The sequence below is a fragment of the Acromyrmex echinatior genome, chromosome 11, assembly GCF_024713525.1.
Source record: "Acromyrmex echinatior isolate Ae372 chromosome 11, ASM2471352v2, whole genome shotgun sequence".
Taxonomy (NCBI): Eukaryota; Metazoa; Arthropoda; class Insecta; order Hymenoptera; family Formicidae; genus Acromyrmex; species Acromyrmex echinatior.
Genome location: NC_141862.1, coordinates 552,342 through 566,376, shown reverse-complemented (window position 1 = coordinate 566,376; position 14,035 = coordinate 552,342). Strand labels below are relative to the sequence as shown.

General features: G+C 30.7%; 2 protein-coding genes and 1 long non-coding RNA gene across 7 annotated transcripts in view; 2 read left to right on the top strand and 1 right to left on the bottom strand.

Moving 5' to 3' along the window:
- The window catches only part of alpha-Man-IIa (alpha-mannosidase 2), a 22,061-nt gene extending 18,403 nt beyond the window's left edge, over positions 1–3,658 (top strand). The window contains exon 7 of the mRNA XM_011069912.2: positions 2,663–3,658. Coding sequence (XP_011068214.1) covers positions 2,663–3,244 — 582 coding nt within the window. The 3' untranslated portion in view covers positions 3,245–3,658. The remainder of the gene's footprint in view (positions 1–2,662) is intronic.
- Naa40 (N-alpha-acetyltransferase 40) lies at positions 2,264–14,035 on the bottom strand. Of its 5 annotated transcripts, none has more exons than XM_011069916.2 (4): positions 13,738–14,034; positions 13,266–13,654; positions 6,066–6,224; positions 2,264–4,172 (listed from the first exon to the last, which is right to left on the bottom strand). In XM_011069916.2, exons 1-4 carry the CDS (start codon positions 13,741–13,743, stop codon positions 4,169–4,171), a joined length of 558 nt encoding a protein of 185 aa, XP_011068218.1. In that variant the 5' UTR covers positions 13,744–14,034; the 3' UTR covers positions 2,264–4,168. The 5 variants fall into 5 exon arrangements, with proteins under 5 accessions (XP_011068218.1, XP_011068216.1, XP_011068215.1 ...); XM_011069914.2 differs by having other exon boundaries at positions 2,264–3,367; positions 13,266–13,651; positions 13,738–14,030; XM_011069913.2 differs by having other exon boundaries at positions 2,264–3,367; positions 13,738–14,029.
- Positions 11,916–13,455, top strand: LOC147907977 (uncharacterized). Its single transcript, XR_015546557.1, has 2 exons — positions 11,916–13,102; positions 13,237–13,455. It is a non-coding gene; the product is annotated as an uncharacterized LOC147907977 (long non-coding RNA).

Genomic DNA, 14,035 nt, shown 5'->3' with positions numbered 1-14,035 from the left:
TTAATTGAGGTATCACACTTTTACATTAGTTAGTGTACAACAGCTTTAATGTGCATCGAGTGCGCACCTCTGTAAGTAACAGTTCTGTCAGTGAAAAACGCTATAATTTTTGTTACACCTTAATTTTAAAAACATATGCATCATGTACATACGTACATGTAGATACCTATACAGGGTATACAAAAAGTCCCGGATTCTTTAAGTATTTGAAAAGTAAGCATTTCTGAGAAAAATATTTCGTACAAAAGTTGTAGGGTTTTAAATAATCTATTAAAATCTTATCATTTGATCCTTTGGATGGCGCCATCAAAATTAAATCGACTTTTTAAAAATAAAACATCCTTTTTTTCAAAATCTAACAGTTGGAATCAAGAACTTTTTTCAAAACACTATGATAAAACCTCTTTTTAATTAGTACTTTTTGAATTATGAGATTTGAAAGTTACAATATCGTAAGAAATAAGCGATAACATAAGAAAAATATCAGGATGTTCCGGGCTCCCAGATTTCCTGCATATTAATAGACTTCCGTTCTGCCACTGACCCGCATAGCCCTGATGTTGTCTGTTGTGTCCATTTCCTCCAAATTTCTTACAATATAATTTGACATTAACATTACCTAAGGTGTATCGCGTGAAGATTATTTGGATATCATGGAACAAAATCGGAATGAATTCCAATCGGAATTATTCAATTATTCCTTAGATTTCTATTGTGTTTTCTGAGGAAAACGAAATAATTCCGATTGGAATCCATTCCAACTTTGTTCCTTAATAAGTGCTCTGGTCGGATTTAGTCATAGTGGAATTAATATAAGGTGAAACACACGCACGCACACATATACACATTGCGCATAAACAATATTGGAAATAGCCAATCAAAAGGCGATAACAATATTGGAAATAACCAATCAAATGTATCCTAATATGTACTTTCCTGCATATAATAGTGCTGGAACAATCAATCAGATGTTATTCAAATTCATTTTCTTACTATGCATCCACAAAAGTGTGTACTTCATCTTATTAATTCTATATAGATTTAGGGTCTCTTTCATCAATCTCGGTTAAGTTAACTGAAGGTTACATGGGACTTATTTAGATTTAGACTCAATTTCACAATTCATGGTTAACTTTTAACCGAAGTTTAACTTATTTTAAGTAATAATGAGTTGAAACAGGGTCTAAATGAGCCCCATATAACCATCGGTTAGCTTAACCAAGGTTAGTGAAAAAGACAATGAATAACCCAGATTATGGCATACATACATTCTGAAAATCTGAATCCATTTCAATTCATTTCAATCCATTCTCGTTTGCTGGGAAGTTGAACTTCAGTTATGAGTTAACCGTCAGTTGTGGAACTGGGCCTCAGTCATGTTTATGTGCTCGCGCGTATCTATCTCCTCTTCCCTCTTCTTTTTTCCTTTCCCTCACACGGTTATCTTTGATTGTTAAAAGTATTTACTTAAAATACTAATGCTAATTGAATGGGAACATATATCCCTTTCAGTGATGCAAGAAGTAAGGTCTTACGCACAAGTGACAACTTTTTAATCAATCTTTTAAAAATAAAGGCAGTGATATATCTAAATCGACTGTCATTCATATGAGTATTTATCATTCCCTTAATCCCAATATCTTTGAACAGAAAGTTTAAGTAAAGCACTATAATATTCGCATCCATCATTTTTAGTCCTTTTCTCACTTTCTTGCTCCTTTCCTCAATCCCTTGCTCTCTCTCCACTTCGCCGCTAAACTTTGAAGATTGAAAAGAAAAGGTTGAAGAGAGAACAAAGAGTGGGGAAAGGACTAAAATTGGCGGATGCAAATATATTATAATGCTTTAATTTAACGAGCCGGGAACAGGTTATCGATCATTTCGAGCTAAAATTTTACAGAAATTTTTGTGGGTGGAGCCATTCTAAGAGGTAAAATGAAAAGAATTTGAAAAATCGGGAAATAAGGCTCTAATATGTATGTATGCCATAATAGTTTTTAAATTAATAGTGATTAAAGTTTCCTAATCACAGAGCTGACATATGCATTTAGGCATGATAATATGACAATGGTGAAGGTATATCATGAAGGGTCCTCTTGGCATCTTCTAGATTATCTATACAGATATACAATATTTTTATTAAATAATTGTTCTTGCTTTTATATAAGATCTATTTGTATATCTATTACGTACGCATAATTATAATAAATAATATCGGAACATATCATAAAATGTCAATTCATTAGTGAGATATTACGATATATATCAAAAATTTATAATCGTGTTTATTTGTGTGATAAACATTTTTGTATAACAATATGAAAATAAAATTATCAAAAAAGCTTAAAGAGGAACTAGCGATAAACAAAATGTTGACAATAAATTATATATTTAATGTATTCAGAACATTAAAATTCGAGCGAAACTAGATTTAACATTACAATGTCTCCTTCAGTCGCAAAAATTATTACATAATATTAAATGAACATAAATTACATGTAAGAAAAGTCAATCAAATATGATTACATCAACAATGTTAAAATGTTTCCCATCGCATTACGTTCTTTAATATGAGATAGTACAACATAATGGTCACTCTCATGATATTTTTCAATTTACATGAACGCAATAATTATGAACGTAATAATAATTTTTTTTATAGATTATGCAAGATAGAAGATTACTTCAGGATGACAATCGAGGATTAGGACAAGGTGTAATGGACAATCTGTTGACAAATCATATATTTACATTAATTCTGGAAAAGAAGGAAACAAATTGCCCCTTTGCAGTACCAAAAAATCATCCGGCGGGATTATTATCTTTAAGCGGTCACTTAGCTTCGGAAGAGTTACTGCATCCAATCATAGTACTGCATCCCCATAATTCTCTACCATTCGATCTGCACGCTTATTTCTCACCACTTCGTCACAATCTTCCAGTAGATTTAAATATTGTTAGTCTTCGAGCATTTCCCATTCCTGAGGGTGCTGGCAAAGGTATCGGTATGGTATTGCATCAGTCAGCTTTGGATACTTGTTTTAACAATTCTTTCTTGCGACACTTCAATGTTTCGGAATCAGGAGAAGTAGATTTGACGAAACTATTCAACGATATGGAAGATTGGACCATAAGTAAAGCGCCTCTTACGTTTCATAATGTCGGACCATCTCTGAAATCGCCCATTGTAAACTTATGCCCGCATCAAATACTGCCGATCTTATTTCACAAGACGCAGTCTTAATCAGAGAGAAGATATAATACATAACGTAATGTATTACTTTCCATTTATCCACATAAATTTTGTTTACTCAAAATTATATAGTCTAAATCTGAGACCGGTGGATATGAATTGTCCAATTTGTATCTGAAAGTTATAATTACATAACAGTTACAATAACAAAATTATAATCATTTTGATTAAAGGTCTGGCTTAGTACAGTTGGCATATTATAACAAGTGCACAATTCAAATTAAATTGCAACAAGAAATTCGATATATATTTAAGTATATTTAAGAAATGAAGATATTCGTAAATATATGTGTATTATGTATACATATAATTGCATAGTCTAGTTTGTCTCGTGCGCGCATATATTGTATCAAAAATTCATTGTATTAACAACTGAAAACAAAAAAAAACAATAGTTCTTCGTAATTGTGATATTAATTTGAATTAATATTTATTACCATACATGTTAAAAAAGTGATTTTTTTCATGTATTATTTATTTTATTATTTTGATAATTATTAATTTTATAGCAATTTTTATGACTTGACATTTCCAATTAAAGCTGTGTGTGTGTGTGTGTGTGTGTGTGTGTGTGTGTGTGTGTGTGTATATATATATAAGACGATGTGTATATAAGACATTGATAATGTTTAAGAACTGATAGATGATATATCTAATGAAGCATTTAAAAAATACAATTTATATTGGGTAAGGTATCGTTTTACTGTTACAAAGTCGAATAGTACATCTATTTAATTTATCATTCTTTATTTGATATTTTAATTCTGTACAATGTGAAATGTAAATCCTATATATTTCATGTGTATTCAGTTGAAAAATGCTTTTGTAAGATGTTACTAGATTGCTCACGAATTGTGGATGAGTAAACATAAGTAGTATTTTCACTGTACATTTTCTCCTTAAATATGATTTGAGTTATCTATCGAACAGAAAAAATATTAAACACAAAGTAAAGATCCGAATAGTTAAATTTAATAGTAACATTTTGATTGCCATTCGTATTTGAGTGACGCATTAAATTCACAAGAGTTTCATTATTTATTTGTGGATAGTTTTATTTACCTGATTAAGAATACTAATACTAAATATTTAAGATATTTATAAGTATTATTTATAAAGAAACAATACAAGTTGTATTTTTGTATAAAAAATACAAAAAGTATTAAAATAATACATTATGAAATCAGCTTGACAGCCAAAATGCAAATTGAGTAACGATACAAACCAATACAGAACTATCTCATCAAAAGTGAATACTTTGATATTAGTCAATCATATACAGTGTAAAATAGATTTGGGTTATACAACAGTTATATATACATAGACATTTGTCCACAAAATTAACGCATAATTAAAATTATATAAAAATTTAGCGTAACTTCAAATAAACATAATTGTGTGAAAAATTATTTAAAAATTTTTTTACACTTTCAAGGATAGAGGCTTTACTTAAAGAAACGTGATTCGAATCTTCCCGTATTCCAGCACCGTTTAAAAAGTAAGTACATGTTTCATCAATTGTACATACTTTGACATATTGTATGGAGCAAAATAAGTTTTTCTCACAAGCATCATCGTAAATTTTGGACTTTTTCTTACAAATTAAAAAAAAAGGAAAAGTTTGTATGATTTTTTCGCGGAGTTACAGTATGTCAAAGTTACTTATGCATTTTTGTTTAATTTACTGCCAACATTATCCGAAGCCATGGAAAAATTACTGGTCAGAAAAAAAATTGAATCAGAGTCATCTTTTGATAACTCTGATTCAATTTTTTTTCATACGAATAATGATTTGCACACATTAAATTTCATTAAAACATTGGAGCATTGTTACGATTTTGTTGGAATGAACAATATATTGTATTATAATACAGTGATTACAATACTGTGAAGTATTGTACATTCTGAAGTAACTTCGTAGTACAATATTATTTCAGTATGAAATTATTTAAGATGGTGACATCAAAACAAACAAAATACACAACAACACAATGACTAAGGGCCTCTTTCACAAACTTCTGGTTAAATTAATTGACGATCAACTCGCAGAAGCACCAGCAGTTTAATGTATCAAAACGTCTCCTCTCTCTTCCTCTTCGGAGACAAACTGTGTTTAGTTCTCATGTTGGCAGTCATAGTTGAGTTAATTGGAATTGGTGAAAGAGGACCTAAAGGATCACTTTAACAAACTTAATCGGTCGATTAGTCCATTGGAATTGGCGAGTCACATCTGTCGAATGATAAATGTGATTAGTCAATCTCAATGGACTAATCGGCCAATAAGGCTTGTTAAAGTGACCCTAAGAATTATGATTTTAGTGTAATTATTAATTATTATGTAATGTTAATGTAAAAAGTCACATTAATAAAAATATGAAATTCATCATGTTTTAAACTCAGTCCCTCAAACGTACTACTAACACTTTTAATCTATCAATTTTTCCTGCTCGAATAATTAAAAAATGCAATAGTTGTTTTCATTTTTTAATTTAGCAATTTATCTAATTGTTTAAATGAGACGTATAAGGTCTCAAACAAGGTAAAAAAAAAAGAAAAGTCGTCTAGATCAATTTTTGTGAAGAATACGCTTTAAGAACTAACATTAATAGCGTAGAAAATATAATATAAGGGAACTCAAATGTTTAAATGAACCGCGGATACGGGTTCTCAGTGGCTGCGTTCAGCAGAGAAAACTCAGTGAGTGATTCTTTAATATAATTGATTTCTACACTTAGATCTAGCAAAAAACTAAAGGCAAGAACCAATCATATTAATCTGTATATTTATAATAGCGTTAGTAAAAATTCATTACCCAAGAGCGTAGAAAAATTGTATTGCTGATGAATTGTGTTTGAAAACGGTTAAAACAACTTTCGTCATTTGATTATGATATGCCATGGATTCCAGAGTTGACATCATAAAGCGACCAAGTCCCTTGCGCCTGGTCGATGGTTCCAATTGTAATTCATAGCTACATATACATAAATAATTAATTTTTTCTACATAGTAAATGTTATTTTTTACGTGTGTGCACGTAATCTTACATAAAATATATACAGTTAAAAAAAAATAAACACGTTACTGTTACAGTTATTTCTTTTCTGGTAATGAATTAGTACGATGTCAGTTTTTCTCATCTGTAATGTTAACAGTAATATTACATTTTGTCACAACAATTTAAACAGTTATTTTTACGATTACTCTATACATTTCAAATCTATTTGCATAATTTCAACGGTTTCTTTGATAGCCTGGGAAATATACTGACTAAGGATGCTGTCCCATGATGAATCGGATTTCGGAAAATGGAATCTTGAAAAAGTAATACAGTGAAGACCAACCAATCAGAATTATTGGGATTACTGTTCGTCTGCACATATACATTAAATACAAGATTATCGAATTGTATTTCTATATACATGTAAAAAAAAATTCGTTATTAATAAATAATTGTTCAATAAGTATTCATTTTTCCAGCATATAAATATAATCATTTTATATTGTTGGGGATAAAATTGCGTGCTTGTTGCCCGAAATTTGTGGCTGAGTTCCTCGTGATTGGGAGATTTTTTCGAAAAACGGACTGAGGTTTTTATTCAAACCTCAAACCGTCTTTTAATTTAAAAGATTCCTTCATTATCTTCTGTCTATAATAAAAAAAATTTCGAAATTTTATTTTCTTGCGGATTCTTCCACTATATAATAATTATCTTTTTTCATAAAATGTTTAAAATAAATTTTCTGATTTTTCACAATTTCAGAAATATTCATTCATGGGCAATCCAGCCACAATTTCGGACCGACGAGCATGCAATTTTATCTCCAACGATATAAATGATTATATTTATATACTGGAAAAATGAATACTCATACATTAATGAACACTTATCGAACAATTATTTATTAATAATGAATTTCTTTTATACGTATAAAAATTCAATTTCGATAACTTGTATTTAACGTATACTTGCAGATACAGTAATGTATACCAATAATTCAGATTGATTGATCCCCACTCCATTATTTTTCCAAGATTCCGTTTTCCGAAATTCTGATTATCATGGAATAGTACCCTAAGAACTTGTTAATAGTAAAAAAATTAGGATTCTTTTTTTCTAATCCTACGGTCAATACTACAGTATCAGAAAAATCGATCTTTCGATCATGTAGCCGATTGTAGCCAATCAAATTGTCGCTTTTTTGTAAAAGCCTCAAGATTGATTCGCTTCTTGAACGCAATTTGTTTTTTTTTTTATAATACTATATGTTGAAAATAATTACGTTTCAAGTTTGATTTGTTTATTTGATTCCTGTAGTATGTAGAATAGCTCAACAGACGTGAATACCGTATTTGCGAAATTACTAGCGGAATTTGTTTCGATCTTTTTTTTCCGGTGAGTTCACAGGCGAGGAGAGACTAGCATTTAATATTATTCAGATAAGTTTGCAATCTTGCGTCTAAAGTTGATAAAAAATTGTTAATATTGTACATCAACAATACGCACATTATTAGATTCAATATTTTATTCTCAGAAATATATAATTGTTGATCGTTAAGCTAATTGATTATATCGATTGTACACGTGGCTGTTGATATTTGTTTCACACTAAGATTAGTTATTTTCTCAAATCAATTCTGCAATTACGATTATTTGAGTAGCTAGAAAACATTTAATGATATCAAATATTCTGACACATTGCGTAGGAATACGAAAGTCCAAATTTTGACTCTATTTATATGTAAAACTACATAAAGTATACTTTTATATATACAGAGTGTCCTGTTTTTGCCAACCGCTGTTTTATAGATAGAGCGCACTAAAAATTAAGTCGAAAAGTTTTTTAGTATTTCGCAATTTTCGCAATAGTTAACAAGATATTAATTATTAAAAATTGTCGAATATTAGTATTCAATAATTTTTTACTCAAATACTATCAACTTTATAGAAAAACTGCAAGAGACAAAAATTGTTTATTTTCTTCTCATAGAACTCTACGATTTTTTATCAACTTTTTAGTACTCTATTTTCTTATTTTTACCAACATAAGCAAATATGGTATTAAAAAATTCTGAAAAAATTCTCATAACTTTATAAGAAGAAAATAAACAATTTTTGTTTCTCGCTGTTTTTCTATAAAGTTGATAGTATTTGAGTAAAATAATTATTGAAGGCCAACATTCGGCAATTTTTAATAATTAATATCTCGTTAACCATTGCAAAAATTGCAAAATGGTAGAGGACTCTTCGATTCGGTTCAGTTCATTCTATTTATACAAAAGCAGTTGGCAAAAACTTACGGGATACCCTGTATACACTATATGCGGAAATTGAAACATCACTTCTCGTGTTTCCAAAAAATAGATAAATTTGAAATAAGAGTAACTTTTACAAAAATGGTCAGAATGAGAGATGTACGAAAAAGTATTTTGTAGCTTAAAATCTTTGTTTTTCAGATCTGTACTCTAAAACGATTTGATAAATTGTTATGGAGATATACGGTTATAAAAAAATCCATAAAATTTCGAAATTTTTTTTCGAATCTTGGAAAATTTCGTGCTGTAATAAGAAATCGGACACAAATACAGCTTATATCTTTCGAAAGCGTAAATCATTACCTTTAATTTGCTTTTTTGTTGAGTATTGCACGATTTTTCTTCTTTGAGAAAGTTATTCAACGTTAAAGAAAAAATATATCTTTTTGATATTGATTGTTCATAAAAGACATAGGAATAAACGATATTTGTAAAATAACAAAAAAAAGACCGTCAAAGTTTTTTCTTTAAAATAGCCTGTAAAAAGTTAGCCCCCCCCCCTCATTTTAGAATTAACTTATTTTAAGAATTGTGCTGAATTGTGCTAGATTTGTGCTACATTGTGCCTGAATATGAAAGTCAAAATATGAAAAATACGTTAGAAAATTAAAAAAAAAACGATTTTTTAGTCCAGTCTCTCACTTTGCAATTTTTTCAATTTTCATAATTGTGCTAGGTTGTGCTAATATTGTGTCAAAGTAGTTCAAATAATAGACAATAATAGAAGTTACGATAAAAAAAATCATTCAAGGGGATAAAACACCCCCTTGAAATTATTGTATTTAGCAAATATCTTCGAAACTATGCGATATATAAAAAAATGTTTAATACAAAAGTTTTATGATATTTTGTGTATCTCTATAGCTCTATATAATGACGTATTCACTTTTTTGACGTATTCACTAAAAACGATAAAATTCATTTTTTCGAGGAGATTTCATCCCCTAATCTTGAGATATGCTATAATAAAAAAAGCCGAGCGCCAAAGTCCGCACGCAAGAATAAAGTGCCCTTAATATCATTGTATCAAGGATTGGAGATTGTGCTGACTTGTGCTAAACTAGCATAACTCGCGAAAGGACTTCAAAGAGTGGGAGAAGTTACTCCTAAACTCTGCCAGACCGTCGAAGCAATCCAGCCGTGTCTCAGGCAGTAGGTGGATCGAGCCCGAGGTGAAGCGAGTTGTCCTTCTATACGGTGCAGATACTCTCCGGTCATGGGTACTTCGGGGAATTTCTGCACCGTATAGACAGGGAGGAGTCATCATTGTGACGCCGGGTTGGATACGACGCTCCACACGCTAGTACAATGTCCAACATAGCACATGGAGCGCTGTACCTTTACTGAGAAGATGATCTGTTCCTCCCGAACATCATCTAAAAGATAGTTGGAGGAAGGGGACGGGAACTGGAAGGTGATCTCCTCCTTTTGCGACAATATGATGTGATAGAAGAAGGAGAAAGAGAAAGGGAGGAGGATTGGATCCTTCCCCCAGCCTCGTAGGAAGGTCGACGCGACGTCATCCCCCCATAAGGGGGCGACGAAGGCAACAATACTAAGTTCCTGCCGATGACCCAAGAGCACGAGGCGATCGTTGACCTTCCGCGACAAGATAGCTAAATTGGCAAAAGCGGTGACGCTTACGGGCGCCAGATTGGGGGCGAACTGGAAGATGTCGATCGATGATTTCAGGCCCTTCCCCATTTAGTCTGTCAGACGACAGTGGTGAGGTTTTTAGTATGCGTCCTTGGATCTTCTCTTCAGAGGACAAGGGCATCGAATCCCCCACTAGTGAGTTAGACCAATCCCGGGGTCTTCCCTTTCATGGTGGGATGATCTCCTTTAGGGGACCATCGCTCTTTGAAGGGGATCAGAAGATTTTCCTCACCTTAAAAAAAAAGGCTAGTACAATTCAGATATGAAATTTTATTTAAACAACGTATGTGAAGTTGGCACCTCATCTTTTGGCACCGCAAGTTTTGATAAAAGTTCCAATGGCACCCGCAATAATTCTATAGTTCCTGATAGATTTTATAAATAACTTATATTCCGTTGATTTAGTTAAAAAAAATAATACTTGAAAATTTGCGATACTAACTTCCGGTGGCACCGCAAGATTCGAAAAAATCATTTAAAAACTATGAAATTTTATAGTTCTCGATGAATTCTACAGTTTCTGATAGATTTTAACAATAGTTCCTGTCTCTAAGTTATTTTAAATAATAAACCCGCGCGCTGGCACCGCACCACAAGAATAAAATACTTTTTAACAGCTAGTTCCAGCCAACTTGTTGGCAAAAAAGTTGACAAAAAAATTTAATTTCTAAAATTATTATTTATTAATTTGATTGTGTTGCAAATACGAAAGTAATCAATGCTCATTAACATATTAAAAGAACTTAAAAATTGTAAAAGTATACTTTCTCCAAGTTTGACCGCAGTTGCCGCTTGCCTTACATATAATCAGTTAATATCCTTATATTTCTTACAGAAGCGTTCAAACTAATGGAAAACGCTGAAAAATCAGTTGGAACTGGCTGTTAAGGAGGCTGTAAGGCAAATGCAATATATTAAGAATAATTTGAGAAAATTGCAGATTATTCTAAATTACATTTAAAAGTATAATACAAAAAAATTAGAGACAGTTGACCATCTGGATCAAAATCTGGATTTATTTAATTTCAATAAAAAGTATTTTTTAAATTTGTACTCTAATAGAAATATATGAAAATGTATTATAAAATAAAGATAAAAATTTCAATCTTTTTATACGAGTATTTTATAAGTACAAAAAAATTTATGCAAAGTTACATTGAAATGAAGACATTAATTGTTTAGTAAATAAATAAAATATTTATTTGTGTGTTATATATATATAAAAAAAAAACTAATTGGTGAATCTTAATGAAATTTTGCATAAGTCATTTTTAGTATGAAATATTTATATAAAAAAATTTAGATTTTTGTTATTTTTAAAATTTCTGTTCATAATAATAAATAACAAATAATATTAAAAAATCTATAAAAATGTGTTGCTCAATAAAAACAATGTTATCAACACAACTCACATATATGTAGTTTGTTTAAAGCGTAAATATTAATGTGTTTTATGCTTACAACTTTCTTAAGAGGTACTTTACTCTTGTGGTGCGGTGCTAGTCCATAAATTTAATTATTATTAGGAAGTACTTAAAGACTCCGATCAAAATCTATAAAAATCGTTGATACTATTGTAGAACTATATTGGAAAATGCTAAAAAGTCGGCTGGAACTGGCTGTTAAAAGGTACTTTACTCTTGTGATGCGGTGCCAGCGTGCGGGTTTAATTATTATTTAAAATAACTTAGAGACCGAAACTATCGTTAAAACCTATCAGGAACTGTAGAACTCATCGAGAACTATAAAATTTCATAGTTTTCAATTGATTTTTCCGAATCTTGCGGTGCCACTAGAAGCTAACTTCTATTTATAAAACTATTTATAAAACCTATCAGGAATTATAGAACTATTGCGGATGCCATTGGAATTGTTATCAAAACTTACAGTACAGTAAAAGATGAGGTGCCAACTTCACACACGTATTTGAATAACTAATTATTATATAAGTGTCATTTTTATTCCAAATTGTCAAAATTTTTTTTATTATAATTTCTATTGTTGTCATTATTTAAAGGTATCATTTTGGCACAATATTAGCACAATTTAGCACAATCATGAAAATCGAAAAAAATCACAAAGTGGGGTTGGCCTTTTTTTTATTTTCTAACGTATTTTTCGTATTTTGACTTTAATATTCAGGCATAATATATTATAGCAGAAACCTAATACAATTCAGCACAATTCTCGAAATAAGTTAATTCCAAAAGTGGGGGAGGGGAAGTGGAAGCTAACCTCTTACAGATTTTAAAATGCTCTCATGATTTTTTATATACTAATAAGTTTTTTATACAAAAATTTAAGTAAAGTTGAAAATCGAAATAATTATGTGTTTTAATATAAAATCTATTCACAAAAGGAAAAGAGCCTTATGATATTAACGTAGATTTTGAACTTTAGAATCTACCAATTTTAATAAGACCAAAAACAAAGTGGTTACAACATTTTTACTTAATGTCTTTTATGTTCTAAGTTACGACTTTGGCAATCGTTCTACTGATTCTATTTTGTATTGTAGCAGATGATCATTAATGACATTGGCATTATCCAAAACGTATCATGTGGAAGTTTTGCAGTCAGATTTACTTATGCATACATCTGTGTGAATACTTATGTAAATACATAATAAAAAAAAGTAAACTTTTAATATAAGATATTGTTGCCTCTATTAAATAAATAATATACCTTAAACATTGATGTTTATGCCTCATCAGATTACTGTCTATGGAATTTAATGCCAAATTCCACTGACAGCAATCCAATGATGGATAAACATGCACAAACATTTAATGGACGTTATTCGTAATAGAGGAAATAATATCTCATACTAAGAATTTAATTTTTTTTATTAAGTACCCAAGCATGCATGCATGTATTAGGTGTTGGAATTAATTCGTAGCGTTTTACAAGTGATGGGAAGTACTTTCATTAATGTATTTTTTAATGCTCATGTGAAATAAATAACATTCTTTCATTAAAAACGCTACGAATTAATTCCAACACCTAATATAAGAAGAGAATAGGCAATAGGAATACACACACCAATATAATACCACGTCACCATTGTCAATGTCAAATCGAAAGTGTGAGAAGCCAAGAAATTTGTCATCACACGATGCTACCAAGTACCATGCCATTTCTTCTGTTAATTCCGTCTGTTTCTCAGTTGCGTTCCAGCCCCAACTAGATTGTTCATACATTTTCTTCATGTTCCTCTCCATAATATTTAAAATCCATGATAAACAATCTGATGGTGCATCCTTTGCCTTAACGCAAGCAAGCTTGATCATGTTATTATCCTTCGTGATATACTCGTGGAACTTATGCAAAGTCTCCAAAGGATTTGCTAAGGCATTTGCTTTGTTTATCAGTCGTCGCTGTACCATTGCCTTTTCTGCCAAAAGCTGACGCCTTGTTTTTCTAGCACTCTTCTTAAAAAAAAAAATGCAAGAATTTAAAATTAAATTTTTCTGACATTTTATGGGAACACTTTAAACGCGATCACATAACTAACCGGCATTATTGACGTTTAAATTCCGGATGTTGCGCCTCTTCTGTTCAAGTATAGGTTATGTTATTCTTCTCTATATTCCGTTATACATGTATTCTAACTCGAAAATTTCAGAAGAGGGGAATGTCCCGATCACCTCAAATTTTGATAAAAATACACTCAATCGATGCGTAAAAATTTCGCGTAAAAATTAAGTTTTGACAACAAAAAAGCGTTACCCTGCAATGAACCGGTATACAGATCATAGATCATAGTATAATCCATGATGCAATTAGATATGGTATATTCGTAACTAAAGGTG

Excerpts from the sequence above, each read along its gene's own strand:
- Naa40 (XM_011069913.2), bottom strand. Across the intron at positions 6,225-13,265 it reads GGTGACGTGGTATTATATTG|CTATGAATTACAATTGGAAC; the intron begins GTGTGTGTATTC and ends ATGTATATGTAG. Across the intron at positions 3,368-6,065 it reads CAATTTTTCTACGCTCTTGG|ATACAAATTGGACAATTCAT; the intron begins GTAATGAATTTT and ends TATAACTTTCAG.